Source organism: Pyrus communis, chromosome 10 (assembly GCF_963583255.1).
Source record: "Pyrus communis chromosome 10, drPyrComm1.1, whole genome shotgun sequence".
Lineage (NCBI taxonomy): Eukaryota > Viridiplantae > Streptophyta > Magnoliopsida > Rosales > Rosaceae > Pyrus > Pyrus communis.
The window spans coordinates 12,634,089-12,653,594 of NC_084812.1; the positions used below are offsets into that span (position 1 = coordinate 12,634,089).

The window sequence follows — 19,506 nt, forward strand, 5'->3', positions numbered from 1 at the left end:
CCGCAGTTACCCTGGTCCCATCACAACATTATTTTCATGAAATCCTTGACCGCATCCGGGCTTTTAAGCCTATCCTCCATAACAGGTCGGACTAGGCTAGGGCCAAACATGTGCTAAATCAGGGTCAGACTCAGTGGTGGTAGGTCACCACACTCTGTATTCCCGGGCCCATATCCAAGTAACCAAACATAGGTACTGCATGTTGGGTTGACAGCCCACAAGAGTGCACCTTGTCTCAAAGCTAGGGAGCTCCCAAACCTAATTTTCCCATTTTCTGATTTGATTACATCACTCACTGCAACAGTGCAACTGCAAAATCAACCAAACAAGACGGAGAAGAAAGTTGAAAGCGCAATGCCACCAGAAAGGGGTAAAAAAAAAAAAAAAAAAAAAAAAAAAAAAGGCCCTATTCTTATAGGGTACCCCTTCAATGATCAATCATCAAATGTGTTTTGGAAGGTATCTCTATAATATCATGATGGAAGCTTCACAACCATCACTGACTTGCCGTTGTCCCCACTGTTTTTAGGGTCTCTGGACAGAGATCGTCCTCACTAGAATTGTACAACTCCACAATCCTGCAAAAGATATACCCTCCCCAATCCTAACCAATAATGCAAATCTTAAATGGTTTCAATCATCTGTCTATTGCATTATCGGGCCTGTAGCTAAAGTGGTTAAGAGCATTTATTAAGGTCCCGTGTTCAAATATTTCGTGGTACAGATGGAACCCAAAAAGCAATAAGATGAGGTGAGATACTAACAAAGCATCAATTACTTTAACATTCATATAGGAAGAAATTATGGATACCAAACAAATCCACACTAGCCAAACTGGCTAATACCCATGCGAATTAGGATCAACATGTCTCTAGTTTGTAACCCAATAAAAAAAAAAACAAATAAAAGGATAAGGAACAAGAAAAAGAGAGAAATTAAAAAGATCACGAATGGTTACTCCAAGTTCATGCCTTGTCTCCTCAGTTTGTAGCTTTGACAATTTTACAGGGATGGAACTGAGGAACTTGCAAAGGTTGAACCTAGCACATCATCATAAATGCTCGCCCCGTCGAGACTACTCTTCTTGTTCTCACCTCCTCTCGGGCTGCTCCCTGAGCTGCTGTTTGAAAGCGAACAGAAAGTTGACTTCTGCAACACGCCAGTTGGGGAAGATCCCAACCGAGGGCTGCCATCCCACCCTTCATTTAAGAGGCTAAGCGGGGATTTTGAATTAATGCAGATCTTGCCGCCACCACTGGTGGTTTTGGTTAGGACCTCTCCTAAGGGACCCCCCATTGAATTTCCCCAAGTGATAGGTATCCAATTAGTTTGCTTCTGGCTTGATTCGCTAATGTCCTTGCTTATTCCCAAATTCATTTGGGCAGGCTCAAACTCCCGGGATAGCCTCAGCGGTGAGAGCGCAAGTTTCTCATGCTTTGGCGAGGAAGAGGATGATGAGAACTCTGAGGATGCCATAGGGATTGACATTGATAGCTGAGTCCAGTCTGATTTTACTTCTTCAGGCCAGGTAGAGACTGAGTGACAGGATTGGTCTTTGGGCCAATCATCCATGAACTGGCGAAGCGGATGATGGTCTTGAGTATCTTGATCACCGAAGTGTAGGAAAGAACCACTAAAGTCTTTAGAAATGTAAGAGTTCCTATGTGAAGGGTTGAGAAGTGAATCAGTAGAAACAAGTCCAAACTCTGCTTGGGAGGCTTCTTCCACTAGGAATTCTTGTTTCCCAATGTTATAAGTAGAATTGTTGGATTTCAGCTTAAGGGTAGGGGCAGACATCACGGAAACTCCCTGTTGCCCCTGCATCCTGCAAAACACACCATCTAATTGATTAGAATACGCCCAACACAGTGCATAAAGTAAAGTACAAGAATGAAACAGAAACAACTCTAAGAAATATGCACAGCCATTATATTTACATTACAGTTTCAACGATAAAGGTCCTAATTCAAGCATCCAAACTAGTCGGAGTAGTTACTCTCACCAAAGTAGAGATGGAATGATGGGTTCTACAAATAAAGTAAAGGAAAAAGGTTGTTTTAAATTGAAATCGTATAATAAAGCCCAGAAGGCCTAATGAGAACTAAAACAGTTAAGGAAGCTCTAATTTTTCACCTGTTGACAAAGGCATCTGCAGAAGGATTGGCAGCAACAGCAGGCTGCAAGCTTTTGAATTGCTGCTGCGCGGTTGTGAGGCTGCTGGATGCACCACTGCTTGGCATCACTGACGTTGACATTGACGAATTCATAGGTACCCTCTTTGAATTACTGGTCCCAGAGACGGCCTGGCCAGGCTGGCCTTCCACAGGCTTTCTTGAACGATGGCGTCCCCTGTTGATGTGCCTTTCACAATACTTCTGATCTGCAACAGCATCTCTCGAGCAACGCCATTTCTTCCCATCTGTTCGGCGACACCTCCCAGGTTCAGGATCGTTGTTGCCAGAAAATCCCAGATGGTAAGTGCCCCACGCTACTATATCAAGATCAAAACCCCAAACATACATATGCATAGAACAAAAGACAAATCAGACAAAAGGGTAAAACACGAAGAGCACAATTTCTGAATCAAACCCAGCATTTACATTCTAATTGCAAACACTATCCTGGACTAAACCTTCTAACAACATTACATAAAAACTGGAAATTCCATGCTTCCAACAAACAGCAGTTTAAGAACTTAAAACACACAAATTAAATTTCAAAACGGATGGATTTTGACTAATCAAGATATCGTTTTCAATACAGATACGTTTTGACCAATCAAGATATCGTGATCAACAATAGACAGAGCTTACTTGAGGTGGGATTAGAAGAACCAGACAAGCCATAAGGGTAGAGGGATTTCTTGATAGGTATGAGCAGATTGGAAGGGACAGGCACATTTGAAGTCATGTACTTGTAGATCAAGGCCTGGTGCTCCAGCTCAATCCACTGAGAAGGAGTGAAGGGTCCTCTAGCCCCAGTAAAAGTCCGATGCATGCTCAGATTCAAGCTTCCATAACCTGAAACAAAAATCATTTGCATCAAGTATTTGTCCGATTTACTATAATTAAAAATAAAAAAAAATTAAAGTGAGTACGAACAAGTCTCTTCTGCTAGTCCTATTGTTCTTTCCCCATTTGGTTTCTATCAATCTATGAGCTGTTTCTATGACAAGACCTGAAAACTAAAATTTCTACAAAATGCCATAATGAAAAGACTCCCCTGGCAACAATTATAGCGACAACCCATCTATCAATTGCACAAAAATGTACCTGAAACGAAATCTATGCTTTCACATTCACATTTCCCCAAACCCCATGTCATAAAATCCATGTCCAACATTGACCACCAACCCACCATCCAAAAAATAAAATAAAATAAAATAAATACCTGGTGAGCCTGCGTTCCTTGGGTAAGGAGAGGGAATGGGAGTGGGATTCCTCTGGTAGTAGGCAAAGTCTCCATCTTTGCTGAGAAAGCTTTCTGATTTGTTGCTGGAAAAGCTCAGCATTTGCTCCTGCCTGTGAGACTCAGCTGGAGGAGGAAGCAGTTGAGAATTAGATCTCAGCAGAGGAGTCCCCTGGTACTGCAATGGCATTGTCTTAGGGGAATTCAAGTCTTCGTTTTTCAGCATTTTTGAGTCCCTCCAGTCGTCCTCCGCTGGCCAAGATCTTTGCTGCTTGGCGGAGGCGGAGCCAGATCCGTCGCCAACATTTTCCGCTGCCTCTCCTCCTCCGGCGTCGGGACCCACCAAACCCTCCAAACCCATCACCCCAAAATCCATTCCGGACACCTCCGCCAATCCGCAGGCGTTGAGTTCATGAGCAGGAAGAGGAGGAGGAAGAAGAAGGCGGTTCAGAGAGTTGGATGAGAGAGAAAGAGAGGCGCATCTTGTGTTGGGTTTGTTCTACTGCTTGAGTTGAGAGAGAGAAGGAGCTGGTTTTTAAAAGGAGTGGTCTTGACAAGTAAAATACAAATTATTGGAGAGAGAGAGAGAGAGAGAGAGAGAGATGAAACAGGGGAGGAGGGGAGAACAAACGCATACACACTCCCACTTCTGAGACAGGCTACCCAAGCTTATCCATCACTATTTAAAGGGGAAAATGTTGCCAATTTTTTGTCAACTATTTTTTAACATGAAAATAAAATCAAATACATCATCTGTATCATGTTTTAAACCTCTAGATATTTTGGACTCTCTGACAAATTAAAAAAAAAAAAAAAAAAGATGTTAACGCTTATTTTTCAATACATGTCATACAATGAAGCATGATATAAAAAATTTTTTGTCTCGATGTTAAGATTAGTAGATTTTATATTTACTTCCAAATTCTAAGTGGATACACATAATTAATTTGCTAAAATCTCCCTAATCCTTCTCATTTTAGAATGAACCAGCAGCGTGTTTATCAATCGGGTTTGGGATGAAATGAAAGGAAACCATTCCCAATTGAAGGGATTCCACTATTCCATTGTTAACTCAACATTTTGAAATGAAAACATGGTGGGATCCACAAGAAAATAGGAAATCAATTCCAAAATTTGAAGGAATTTGATTACCGAGATGGAAAGAAAGGATTTGACTACTAACTACAATTTAATTAGGATATGATTTGTCCGTCTTAATACCAGTTATGATATCTAATATCCTTAATTTTCCATTTAAAGAAAATTCTGAATTTATAATCCTCAATTGCTTTTTATCTTTTTGTTAAAATATGAAATATCAACTACATACTCTTTTAGTATTTTGTTGTTTTGACATAAATAGATCAAATATGTCAATGAGATACCTGTACTAGTACTAGCTAAAAATAAAGTCCTCAAGAAAATTAATGAACTGGAATATGTAAATATATATATATATATATATATATATATATATATATGTACGGGCATTTTATCTTAAAGAATTTGTTTTTTTTTTTGGGTAAAAATAGAGATTAGTTGCGGGGACCATTCCATATCGAATTTCAACTCGAACTATTTATTTTTCAAGTTGCACTTTCTAGATCATCTCTACAAGATATTAATCAAATAGAAATGTTTGAGACATATAATTGAGTTCAATGACACTGACGAACATTATATTCTAAAAAATATTGAAATTTCATCATGACAATCAAATGAATTCGGATTGATTTGATTTTTTGGCAAGAGTGATCTATGAATGGATACTTAAAAATTAGACAGTTCAGATTGTTAAGATTCGATGTGAAATGGGCCTTATAACTAGTCATCATTTGTCATATATATATATATATATATATATATATGACAAGAATCCACACTAGTAGTACTTGATGCAAATTCAAATGTTATATGTGTGCAGTTCATTTATGCACGTTCAGAAATGAATAGGCATTCATGCATGCATGGAACTTGTTTTGTAATCAGCTTACATTTACAGTTGTGGAGTACCAATGGGGAACAAATGGTTTCGAAAACAATTCTATATAAATTCGATGAAATAATAACAAAAGATAAGACTTTTCCTTGATTCAGAGAACCTTATCTGCCACCCTTGTGTTTTTGTTAATTAATTAGCCTCACATGAATTTTTCCGTAAAGGTTGAGACTGTTAAGGCGTTACTATACATTTATAAAATAGATATATACCATTCTTAAACAGCTAATTAATCGTATCTCCATAACCAAACAATTAGGTCAAGATTATGAATGTACATAATGAATATTTGATGGTCTCACCTAAATTTTATCGTCAAACTAAAGGTGTTAACATGTTACCTTAGACAACTTGTTGTACCATAAAAGTACTAACCAAACAATCTAGTCAATCACACGATGATGGAGAGGGGGAGGTTGAAATATTTCAATGAGTTTTCTCGGTCTTCATAGGGTTAGACAACAAAGCCACCAGCTGTTCCCCTTTAAAAAATAAAAAATAAAAAACCATTACTAGTATGTTAAAGTTTCCTGTTTACTTTAATTCATTACTCCAAATCTATTTAATTCAAAACATCCACAATCTCATTAAATAAATAAATGAAGCCTCCCTCATTTATTTTCCTATCTTCATCTTCACTCTAAACACTTCAAATTCATTTCACACAAAATCTAATGATTAATTTGTGAGTTAAAAAGTAAAAAGACAAAAATCTGTGAGGGCATTGATGTCACTTCACAAATTTATCAAGCCTCTGTCGTTTTGCGTAACAACATCAGATAGGGGTATTCTTGTCTTTTACCCAAAAATAGTCCGCTAGGGTTTCATGTTCGAGTTTTATCCGTCACCATTGGCAATTGGCACGGACTGTTTCGTATGGTTGCATGTTAAAACATGTTTGGCGACGTGACCCTCCACACCCTCTAACCTAGACCACTCACATCCCTTCTTCACTAACCTCCTTTTTGCCACCCTTCTCTTTTATGATTTGATAGGGTTCCGAGTTTGCTTCATATGCCCCCAAAAACATTCAAGATTATGCAAGCATGGCCTCTAAACATCTTGTTTTATTAGAGGGAGGTTAATCACAATAGTTGTGCGTCAACAACTCTGAACCGTTAATTACATTATCTAACAATCAGTGTATCATAGCAATTATGTGCTTTTGAACCTTCCTTGTTATATATAATATACCTCAAGATTGGCCTCAAAACTATCTCTTTCCTTTAAATAAATACTAATTATGAAGTAACGTCTAAAACACACTTGAACAATTAGTGAGTCGTTGATTAAAGAGCTAGCTAACAATCAACGAATCGTAGTAATTTCGCACTTTTAAACCTACCTAAAAATAACATGACTAAAAGGCTCAACCAACGAGTGACCAATTTTGATCTTATCCAAAACAACTAGCATCCAAATCCTTCGATAAATTTCTGGAAAGCCAAGCGTGTGTTGTGCATCCGCATACTTAAAAGACAAAAGTCGCAATAAAACTGAAACAATTGCATGTCCTGTGGTTTCGACATGTCTTAGCCATGTATTACGTTCGGCTCATCACCAAAGACAAATCTTCTTAACTGCATCCCGAAACCAAAAGCTAGTTTTTCTATTTTGATGGACAGCTGGTGTCCATGCAACCAAATGTTACCAAAACTGTTGTTTACCACCTTAAATGCATTTAAGTTGTTTTTATACGACTAACGAGTCGGAGAATAAATTAATATTTGAACTTATCTTTTACGATATTTAAATTTATAATTTTTTTTATTTATAAATTAAAACCAATACTAGGAGACCATAATGATTTAAGTGAGTGAGATTATGGTTTAAGAGTTTAATTTTTATATTACTGTATCACACTCAATTTTCGACCACCGTGCAAGGTCTTACTTATCAAGAGAAATACAATTAAACAGTACTAAGTAACACTCAGTGTTTAAAGTATCAGTATCAGTGAAAATATCAATATGCGAATTTGTAGAAATACCGACGGATATTTAAATATCGATATCGATATCAGTTACTTTCAATGGAAATAATGAAAATTTAAAATGAAACTTTAGGATGTCAAACATTAGTTTGGACAAAATATAAGATTTTTTTTTTATAGTTAACATTTGTGTCAAAAATATCAACAATATATGTCGATTTCAGCTTAAATTTAAAAAAATTTCTTTTTTTCTTTTTATAATATTTTTATAGGTTGGTGGCATAACGGACGTAATGGGTTTATTTTTTGTATTAAGTGTGATGACATAATGCGGGGGTGAAATGAGCAGTGTGTAACTGTTGATTACCCCATAAATGCCACTGTTAAGACGCACTCCTAATCGGATTTGGATCCTCGGCAGATCCCTTCCCTGAGGATCCTAAGGATCAACGAACACGGACCGTTGGTTAAAAATCGTACGGTCACAATTTTTTTCTTTTTTATATTTTTCACTTAAAACGATAATGCTTTACTTTTAAAAATATAAAAAATATTTAATTAAGACCGCACGATTTTATCAACGATCCATGTTCGTTGATCCCTATGATCCTTAGGAAGGGGATCCGGTTAGGATCCAAATCCCTCCTAATCAATGGGCAGCATGCGTGGGTAGTAATTTTATTAGCTGAGTTGCTAAGCATGGAATAGGTTAGGCTAGGGGTAGGTATGGTTTGATGTAGTTCGGTTTTGAGGTAAAATTAAAATTAAAATTGAAACTTATTACAGTTTGATTCGGTTCAGCTTGACAATGGGAACTGAAGTAAAACCGAATCATTTGATTTGGTTCGGTTTAGTTTCAAAAAGTTTTGGTTTCGATTTGGACCTAACTTATAGGCCAATTAAAAAATAGAAAAACTAACCAAAAATCTAAAAAAACTTTAGTTTTAATAAAAATTGACAAATAAAGGTGTATTGAATAGTACCAGGAAAAGGTAAAAATGTGGTTTTTCATTAAAATGAACAATATCAGGAGTGTTTCATAAAAACTCCCTTAAAAATTAAGATACTTTATAGGCCTGTTTCGATTTGGGATTCTCAATTAAAAATAAAAATAAATAAATTATATAGTTTTTTTTAGTTTGTTTTGGCCCCCAAATGGGAAAGAAAAATAGTTTACAGTAAGTAAAACCAAAGTTGATAACCATTGTACTAAAATTCAAGAAAATATCTTTTAGATTTGTTTCAAAATCCAAAGTAAAAAACAAATCGCAGCAACCAATAATCACTCCAAATTCATGTATGGACTCCACCAAATAACCAGTTACACCCCCAACACCTAATTTGCTAACTAAATTAAATAATATTTTATATTATGCGGTTAGGTTTGGTTTCGATTCAATACCAAATATTAGGAACTGAAACCAAATCGTCATTTTAGCTCTCGGTTCGGTTTCAAACCACAACCCTTTCAAAACCGCAAAAACCCTGTAGAATATTACTCTCGTCATACTTAACCCCAACTAAAATAAGAAGGGTTCGGACAATTTTGACCTCTCCATTTTGGCTTAAGTAAAGGGACCGGGGTAAGTAATAAGGGGTTTGGTATGGGGATTTTGATCTCATTCATGTATCATACGGTGTGTTGATTCCATTTAGGCGAGTGGTAGTGAGGGGAAAGTGGAGTAAGCAAGCTTTAAGAGATAGGGGATGAGACCAAAATATGCATTGGTTGTTTCAAGACAGGTTGAGGACGTATGTGAAAGTACGAACACTTTTGTTTTTTCATACGATTTGTAAGACGCTAGTACTGATACAAAGTACTCCTCATCATTTATTTGTGTCCATCACTATACTGTACATGGTTCAAAAAATTTAATGGGCTTGATCCCGGGCCCCAAGGGACAAAGAAAGCGGGAGAGACTCGTGTAGTGAGAGAGACAAAGAAATAGCTAGTCGGGAGTGTAAAAGACGAACCACCGGTCAATAGCAGGAGGTAAAGCGGTCGCTCAGTGTTACTATTGGTGCGAGTAGTAAGAAGTCTTGGGCTCGAACCTATTCGGTCGGGGTTTACTATCCGATTTCATCTGTGTTTTGGTTTCAATTTACCAAAAGAAGCGGGTGGGGTTGTTAAATAGACTTGCCAAAAAGTCATTGGCAAAGATGAAATAACACGCTATTGTTTTATCCAAGGTCATGATCTTTGTCTTAAAAAGTTGCTATCTGGATATTAGCCTTATTTAGGTGCTGAAGAATCATAATTCAAAGCATGTGGCCTACGTAAATGTTTTCCTACCTTTGGTCCTATAATGCTATTATTCTCCTCTATTAGGTTTGCATTAAATTATGGCTTTTACTAGAATATTGACTCATTTACATTTAATGCTATAATTGATTCGGCCACTCAAACAAACTCTAGCTACGCCCTAATTAGAACATTAACACATAAAACATTTATGGTGTTCCGACGTACCATATATTTTAAGTATTTTAACTTTTAGATCTTAATTTTTATGTTTTTGATCAAAATTCTCATCATTAAAATGCTCTTAGTATTAAATACTCTGAAGCACCATAAAAATATGTAAAAATATGTGAACTGTAGACATGTGTATTCTCTTCAAGAGTCACCAATTACTCATCAACTCTTGTTCAATGATGTGTTAAATAAAAAGCTTGTCAAGACATCATTTTTTTGGGGGTCAAACAAGACCTCACTTATTGATGATAAATAAGGTTGAAACTCGCTACTTAGTGGTATAATTTAGTGTTGTTTATCTCTATTTGTAAATGGTAGATCATAAGATTAATATTTCCAAACTACCTTATTTTCGAATCATTGTATATGAAACTCTCTAATCAGGTAGTATCCACCTAGCCCATTGCTCGTACCGCATTTTTCATTCGAAGATTGCACCATCTGTTTATTCGTTCTACCACGCGACACAATTTAATTAATGTAAGTACACACAGGGATCCTACGATGGGGGTTGATTAAAAAAGTATCAAGCTCGAAAGGTTTGAGAGTAGTGAGGATGCGTCGTATAAGCTCAATCCTTTTGAGATGGGAATAAAGGCATGCTCTGGTGTTGGCATGGCCCATCGTGTGTTTTGCGTCAAACTTGACACAATTTTAACATGCGATATGAACTCGATGTCATGTACAAAAATTTTAGGCCTAGTGATTTGCAAATTAATAAAAGTAGTCCATGAATTTGTACATCATCAATTATTTTGATCATTCTGTGAAAAAATACTATTACGTAAAGCTAAAATGACAAAAATACTCTCAATTGTTGTGGTCTATTTTATTTGACAAGAAGAGAGAGGATCGGCGGCACAAAGAGAGAATAGAGAGAGGTATGTTTGAAGGGTTGTGTAGAGGATGTGTTATTCCTCCTACGCAATGCCTTTATTTATAGTAATAAGGGAGGGAATAAATCCTTCTCCTCCATGTACTACAAGTCCTAATAAGGAAGAATAATTAGAATCAAATATAATCTAGGATTTATACAATCACACTTAAATAACATGTTTATAACACTCCCCATTGAGTGTATAACTACTCAAGTAGATTCGGTGTCATGTAGAGTTGAGGAAGTTGACTCGTCAGCACTGATTTTGAGAACACGCTAGTCTCAAATAAGGTAGGAACTTGCATAAGGAAGCAAGTCTCACAAAAAACCCGAGTAAGGACAAAATTCATAGTCTAAGGAAAAATGCGTGAGAAATGCAAAGTCAAATGAAACGTCTACGAGACGTCATCAGGGATATGATCAACCCAAGGTGGGTGCCTCGTCAAAACCTCGTTAAGTAGCAAAAACCCAGTGGGAAAAATGCTCTTAATCGTAGAGAAAAATAATACATTAAGATCAAGCAAGTATAATTCAGCATACTTCTCCTGAGTTTGACATAAATCCAAAGAGAACTAACAATATTACAACTCAAAAAGTTTACATATACAAATTCCTTGAACAAGTTTCTGAAACGTCGCATTCAGTAGTGATATGGTGAAGAGGTAAGCCAAATTGTCTTGTAAACGGATTTGTGTGACTTCAATCTTCTGATGCTCTTACCGTTAATGTGAGAAGAAAAACTTTGACGCTGTGTGCTTGATGTTGTCTCCTTTGATGTAACCATTCTTGAGTTGTTCAATGCATGCTGCGTTGTCTTTATAGATCGTCATCAGGACATCAACGACAAGGTAAAGATCGCAGAAGCTTCGAATATGACCCATAACTGCTTTCAGCTAGAAGCATTCCCGAGTTGCTTCATGCAAGGTGAGAATTTTAGCATGGTTAGATGAAGTGGCAACTAAGGTCTGTTTAGTTTACCTCCAAGAGATTGCGGTGCCTCCAACGGTAAAGATATCACCCGTTTGAGATTAGATAAGTATCTTGCCTCGGCATAACTAACAAGGTGAGAATCGACTCGAGGTAAGAGGGTCCGGCATCACTCGAGGATTCGTAGAGATAGGACAAGCCCAGATCCCTGGTACCCTTAAGGTAGCTGAAGATGTCTTTGACACTAGTTTAGTGTTTGCGTATTGGTGCATTACTGTATCTTGCCAACAGATTAACAACGAAGGAGATGTCGAGTTTAGTGCATTGAGCTAAGTACAATAAAACGCTTATCGCAATTAGATAAGGAACTTTAGGCTCCAAAATCTCTTCATTATCCTATTTCAGATAGAAGGGATCTCGTATTGCATCTAGCGATCGAACGACCATATGAGTACGCGAACGCTTCGTTTTATCTTCGTTAAAGCAGTGCAACACATTTTGAGTGTAGTTTGATTGAAGTATTAAGACTTTATCCGAATGGTGCTCTATCTTGAAATTGATACAGTATCGAGTCTTTCTTAGATCTTTCATCTTAAATTTCGACTTCAAGTGCACGACAGTTCTCTAAAGCTTTTCAGGAATTCCGATAAGGTTTATGTCATCAATATATACTGCAACAATCGCAAAATCGAAATGTGACTTCTTAATGAACACACAAGGGCATAGTTAGTTGTTCACATATCCCTAATTCGTCAAATACTCATTCAGAATGTTATACCATATTCTTCCGAATTACTTCAAACTGTAGAGTGAACACCTCAGCCAAATTGAGAGTGTGTTCTTAGTCTCGGCTTTGCCATAGCACGATATTGTCCACTTTGAGCCTTGACCATGCCCTCGCGGTTTTATTTCCGGGAACTCACACGAGAACTTTCCAGTGGGTCACCCATCTTAGGAATGCTTTCGCCCGAACTCGCTTAACTTCGAAGTTCCGATGGAACCCGAAGCTAATAAGTCCCTAAAAAGCCTCGTGCTATATGAATGTGGCATGTATATAAAAGGCACATCACCCCCTCTCTGTTGGTCGATGTGGGATGTTACAATCCACCCCTTTAGGGGCCCGACGTCCTCGTCGGCACACTCGTACCACGTGGCAGAGTGGCTCTGATACTATTCTATCATGTCCCAGTCTCAGTTCTGCCGTAGCACGATATTGTCCGCTTTGGGTCCCGACCATGCCTTCACAATTTTGTTTCCAAGAACTTATACAAGAACTTCCTAGTGGGTCACCTATCTTGGGAATGCTTTCACCCGAACTTGCTTAACTTCGAAGTTCCGATGGAACCCAAAGCCAATGAGTCCCCAAAATAACTCTTGCTATATAGAGGTAGGCATGTATATATAAAGCACATCACCTCCTCTCCGTTGGTCAATGTGAGATATTACATTTGATCCAATCAATGTAAGTTCTTTGGGAACTTTCATATAAATTTCCGTATCAAGATCCCCATAGAGATACACAGTTACTACGTCCATCAGTTGCATACTTAGTTTTTCGGAAACTACCAAATTGATAAGGTAGCGAAAAGTAATCACATCCATAACGGGTGAATAAGTTTCATTATAGTTAATACTGGGGCGTTGTGAGAAGCCTTGCGCAACAAGACAAGCTTTGTAACACAGAATTTCGTTATTCTCATTACGATTTCAAACAAAACTCAGTTGTAGCCAACGAGCTTCACATGTGGAGGAGTAAGAGCTACATGTCCAAACACCTTACATTTCGCAAGCAAATCAAGTTCGACTTGGATTACTTGTTTCCAGTTTGACCAAATAGTTATACGTCAACATTCATCAATGGAACGGGGTTCAGTGTTATCGTTCAACATGATCTCAATAGCTATTGCATATGTTAATGCATCATCGACAATCATCTCATTTCTACACCAAACATCATCCAAGCTAGCATAATGGACCAAAATCTCATGATTCTTGGGTAGATTCGTCTCTTGAATGATGCTTTTGTAGTCTAGAATTTCCTCATGAATTGGATAGAACAAATAAGCGACAGTCGGATTCACGGTAGACTCTTCAAGGGGCCTGTGCCATAGGTTTCCTCTTTCGGGGGTATGAATCATTTGAACCAAGTAGTCTGCCATGGTTATGTGTAGGGACAGAGGGTTGGCTAGCCACTAATGTAAGTGGATCGGCCAAAGTAAGGTCCCGAGCCTCCAGGAGGAAGTTTGTCGTACATTTGGTACATTCATCTTTGCAGGCACATTCGTAGCTGGAATATGTGATCTTTTTACTCGCTCTAGATCTGTGAAAGCTTCTGGCATGCTCTGAGCTACGCTCTGAAAATTTAATATACGCTGCACTTCAGTTTCAAACTGAGCGGTGTGGGGATCTAAATAAGACAAAGTAGGAGTCGTCCACGATAATTCGCGTCGTTCTTCAGGAACAGTGATGTTCTTATCTTCCCTTAACAACATGAAGATTGTATTATAGAAGTGACAATTCGTGAAATGAGCAGTAAACAAATCGCCTGTCAAAGGTTCTAAGTAACGAATGATCGAAAGAGAATTAGATCCTACATAGATTCCCATCATTAACTGAGGCCCCATTTTTGTACGTAAGGGCAGCAAAATCGGCACATAGACAACACAACCAAAAACATGCAGATGCGATATGTCGGGTTCATATCTAGTAACCAACTGAAGGGCCCTATATGGTTGGGTCGCAGCAAACCTCAGGTGGACCAACATGGCTTCGTGCAATATTGCATAGCCCTAAGCAGCGATCGGGAGCTTGGTACGTGTGATCAACGATTGAGTAATCATTTGTAAGTGCTTAATGAATGCCTCTTCCAGGCCATTCTGGGTGTGAACATGGGGTACTGGATGTTCAACTTCAACCCCAAACAACATGCAATAGTCATCAAAAGTTTTAGATGTGAATTCTCCAGCATTATCCAATTGAATAGATTTGATCGGATAATCAGGGTGGTGAACCTTGAGCTTGATAACCTGAGCCAACAGTTTGGATAATGTAGCGTTCCTTGTGGATAATAAGCACACGTGTAACCAACGTGAGGAAGCGTCAACCAAAACCATAAAATTTCTAAATGGTCCGCAATGATGGTTAATCGGTCCACAAACGTCCCCCTGAATTCTTTGTAGAAAAATAAGAGGATTCGAGTGAATCTTGTTAAAAGAAGACTTAATAATAAGTTTTCCCATTAAGTAGGTTTGACATGCAATTCCTGGAATCAAACCTAAATTATGGGTTAATGGATGCGCGTGTGATGATTTGAGGATACAACGCATTGTTGTTCGTCTAGGATGTCCCAAACGATCATGCCAAAGTGTAATTTCATGTGCGGTCCCTGAGGTAGGGCCGGCCACATAGTAGCTCTCTATAGGGCGTATAGTCATAGTATATAGACCACTCGGGATATGCTTCATCTTCTCTATAATACGATTTTAACCATATTCGTAGGAAGTGATGCACATGAATTAAACTTCATTTTCTACATAGGTTTCATTGTTGTAATTATTGTCTCTAATGCCCTTGAAACTCAACAACGTTCTTCCGGAATGTGGAGAATAGAGTGTCTTGATGCGAGATTTATACGCACACAAATTAAACCCTCTTTTCGTCAAATTGTAGTATATGTATAAGTAGGGATCGTTCTAGACCGGGGATTAGGAGGGATTGTTAACCACTTGGATTTGACTCAAAAACGTAAAATAACAATATGAAACACTATACTAGACTCAAAGAATGCAAAACTAAACTTTAAAACACTAAAACAAACGAAAAGACTCAAACATCACCCAAAACACTCAAAACTGCCTTAAAATCACTTTCTGGGCAGTTTTGAGCACTTTGGTGAATTTGGACGAATTTATGTAACAAATTTAATCACAACACTTATAAACACAAACTAAATTGATTTCTAACTAATTCGACAAGAAAGTAAAGGGGGATTTTGGTTTTGACGAATTTAAATTAAAAGAACAGATTGTAAGTAAAAACAGATAGTAAAGATGAATGTGATAAAATGGAATGAATGGATGATAGAATAGCTAAGGGGTTCATCTCCACACATGTTACACTTGCATAATAAAATGATTTCCAATTGCATTTCAATAAACCATGAATTCTCAACGCTCCAAGTTAATTAGGTCCGCTTAAATTAACTTTCAAATCTTCCTAACGTTATTGAATTGGATGATTGCATACGACAACCCAAAACATTCCCCACAAGTCCCCTACATGATTGCATAATAGAGATACAAGCAAGAATCATTACGCTCTATAAAAATTATAAGTGTTGACGAGGCATTCGTTACTATGGAATACGCATGAAACTTATGCCAAGAATTCGTTTAACGCGATTGTTTATAAGCAACCTCCACTACTTGTGAATATAAGTTCGTAACTATTAGGTGAAACTCACTTATATTCTAGCGTCATATTCATGCATGAAAATTAAGTGTGCACTCTCAATAAACATACATAAATAAGTTATCAATCAAACAGTTAAACGAATTGAATCCACAACTTATGAAACGCAATTAGAAGTAATCAAATCAAAATGTTAGCATAAACATATATTTCGAATCCCCCCCTAGCCAAGGGGGGTTTAGTTCTTCATAACTTTGAAATCAAAGAAACACCTAAACATTCCAACAACTCAAACTTGAATTGTATGAACGTTTAGGCCCTCTTCTCTTCCATTCCTCATTCGTACAAAACAAAGAGTATTGAAATTAAACATTGAAATCAAAGAAACACCTAAACATTCCAACAACTCAAACTTGAATTGTATGAACGTTTAGGCCCTCTTATCTTCCTCTTCGTTGTAGCACAAGGTCTAAGGATAGTTTGATGGTGTGAGTGGTTTGGGGAGTGGTTGGAGTGGCTGCAATGGAGGAGAAAAGTGTTTTGGTGGCTGCTGCAAGGGTGTGGAGAGGTTTTGACGAATTTCTGGAATGGAAGAATGAATGAATTTCTGAATATGGGAATGAGTTTTGTGGCTGCAATGGGTGCTTATTTATAGGTGAAGAAAGGGGTGAATGTGCATGTGGCTGATTTGTGGTGCAATGATGAAAGGAAATGTGCATGTGGCTGATTTGTGATGCAATGATGAAAGGCAAAATGCATGTGGCTGATTTGTGGTGAGTGGGAATGCAATCTGAAATGGGAGAGCATGTGGATTAAAGGGGGAATGCATGTGGCTGCAATGGATGAATGATTATGAATGCATGTGCAATGTTTTGGGAGAAAATGGGGAGTGCATGTCAATGATGGTGTTTGGTGCTGAAAATGAATGTGTTTGCATGTGAATTAAAGCTAGGGTGAATGATGATGAATGCATGTGGATTAAAGAGTGAATGGTGGCTGCAAAGTGAATGAATAATGAAATGGGAAAGCATGTGCAAGGTTTTGGTGTGAATGATTGAATGTGCATGTGGCTGCAATGGATTAGGAATCCTTCAATTTCGTCCATCCTCTTGGCTCCAAGCATATGATATCCATTCCAATCTCTAATTTGCTCCAAAAGGCTCCAAAAGGCATCCTTTTGCATACTTTGCCCTTAGAACCTGAAAACACACAAAAGAAGCATAAAGGACTAAAATAACTAAAGAAACATAACGTAAATGCACGAGAACAAGCCATTTAAGTCGCATGAATATGCTCCTATCATGTCTCATCAATGATTAAAATTGTACTATTGGACAACATTATACGTGCCGTACCATATCCTTCGATTAGGTTGGATGGTCCTGAGAGGGTTGTCAAAGGTGTATTTTTAGGTATGAAGTTAGCGAAATAAATGTGTTCACGCAAAATGGTGTGCATGGTTGCACTATCTACCAGACAACTAAATTTCCTACTAATCATACCTAGAAATAAAAATTAGTTTGAATTGGTCACATGCATAAAAGTTCTAAAAACAAATATCCATTCAAAATAATTTAAGTATTCAAGGATGTTAATTAAAAAAACTTAATATCCAAAAACAAATCACCCACAAATAATCCAAACATAAAGGAAATTGCTAAAAAATTAAACCAAAAAAACAAGGAGGGGTCAGCCACTAGGTGGAATTCGGCCCCATTGTTCCAAATAACAACTAAAAATAGTTCATGTTTAAGATTCTAATATTCCATAAGGGCAATATCCTCCTGAAAGTTAGAAACCTCAATCTTGGTACTCTTCGGTTCATTCACTTGCACAAAGTTTGATTTAAACTTCTTACGACAAGAATGATATTCAGTTACAACCTTCTAAGGAGCACGGCAAACATGGGACCAATGGTCCATTAACCACAGCAGTAACATATATCCGCAACCATGGTTTCAAGTGCTTCGCCCTTATTCTTGAAGTTTAGGGCCTTAGGAGCGGGGTTAGGGAGCTTTTGGGCTAAGTTTCCCCCCTTAGGTGGGCCTTGGCTCTGTTGACCTTGATGGGGTGGCTTCTGGTCGCCCCTACCATGCGTATGTTGGAATTTTAGGCATTGATTCATGCTATAGTGTGCTTCAGGCACATCAGTCGTCCCAGTAGGTCAAGCTTTATGGTTTTTCATTAACAGTTGATTCTGTTTTTTAGTGAGAAGTAAACTAGAGATCAAATCCAAAAACTTGGTGAACTTCTGAGCCTTATATTATTGCTGCAGGATAATACTAGTGGCAAAGAAGGTTGAATAGGTCTTCTTTAGGAGATCCTCTTAGGCCAAGTTCTCGTTACAAAACTTGAAAAGTGATCGGATTTGACAAACTTCAGAATTATATTTATTCACAGACTTAAAGTCTTGGACGTGCAAATTCTGCCAGTCATGTCTTACTTCAAGCAAGAAGATGTCATTTTGGTGATCAAAACAATCAACCAAAGCGACCCAAAGTGCTCGTGAATATTCCTCAGCAAGGTACTCGGTTTGCAGTGCGTCATGAATATGTCTTCGGATGAAGATCATGGCAATGGTTTTCTCAGCTTCGCTAACCTGGTTGTCTGTCTCATCTTCAATGGCGGGACATAAATTCTTTGCAGTTAGGTGGAGCTTCACATCTTGGACCCACTTGAGGTAGTTCCTTCCAAAGACCTCTAAAGCGGTGAAGTCGAGTTTGTTCGAACTCGACCTGTCCCTATCAAAAAATAAATGGACAAGAATGTGGTTAGTGTAGACATCAAAATTTCAGTGAAATGAATGTTGACCAATAATTAAAATTTCAACGCTCACATGTCACATAAATTTTACATGTAGCGTGTGACTCAACGAAGAATCAAAATAAATTGGAAAAGTCATCAAATAGGACACGTGTCAGTACCTGGCAGAAATGATTTATTTCATCTGATTATTTAAATCCAAAAATCAAGTTTTGGAATTCTATAAATAGGAAGCCAAGGCATTCATTTTGAAAGAAGAAAAAGAAGGGAAGAAAGAAAGAAGGAAATTTACATTACACCAAAACTTTGAAGCTTTGAAACTCTAAAGCTCTCAAGCAAATCTCGAAGGACCAAGAAAGCTATCTTCGTTCTTCGTCAAATCTGAAGAGAAGTGTTCATCATTCATCATCCGTTCATCCTAAGATCAAGCCCCAACGACCCTTTGGATCAACAACCTCAACAAATCCACACATCCAATCGTTCTTCAAGATTAAGCCCAAAAGCCCTTGAAGATCCGCTCATCCATCAGTCTTCAAGATCAAGCCCAACGCCCCTTGAAGATCCGTTCATCAACCGTTCATCCTAAGATCAAGCCCCAACGGCCCTTTGGATCAACAACCTCAACAAATTCACACATCCAATCGTTCTTCAAGATTAAGCCCAAAAGCCTTGAAGATCCGTTCATCATCCGTTCATTCAAGATCAAGCCCAAA

At 37.9% G+C, this 19,506-nt stretch overlaps 1 protein-coding gene across 2 annotated transcripts; it reads right to left on the reverse strand.

The window, feature by feature from the left end:
* Positions 1-755: 755 nt before the first annotated feature.
* On the reverse strand, positions 756-4,033 carry LOC137748791 (growth-regulating factor 1-like). Of its 2 annotated transcripts, none has more exons than XM_068488978.1 (4): positions 3,391-4,033; positions 2,814-3,020; positions 2,134-2,488; positions 756-1,825 (listed from the first exon to the last, which is right to left on the reverse strand). In XM_068488978.1, the coding sequence occupies exons 1-4, from the start codon at positions 3,782-3,784 to the stop codon at positions 1,003-1,005; spliced, it is 1,779 nt and encodes a 592-aa protein (XP_068345079.1). In that variant the 5' UTR covers positions 3,785-4,033; the 3' UTR covers positions 756-1,002. The 2 variants fall into 2 exon arrangements, with proteins under 2 accessions (XP_068345079.1, XP_068345078.1); XM_068488977.1 differs by having other exon boundaries at positions 2,134-2,491.
* Positions 4,034-19,506: the final 15,473 nt, after the last annotated feature.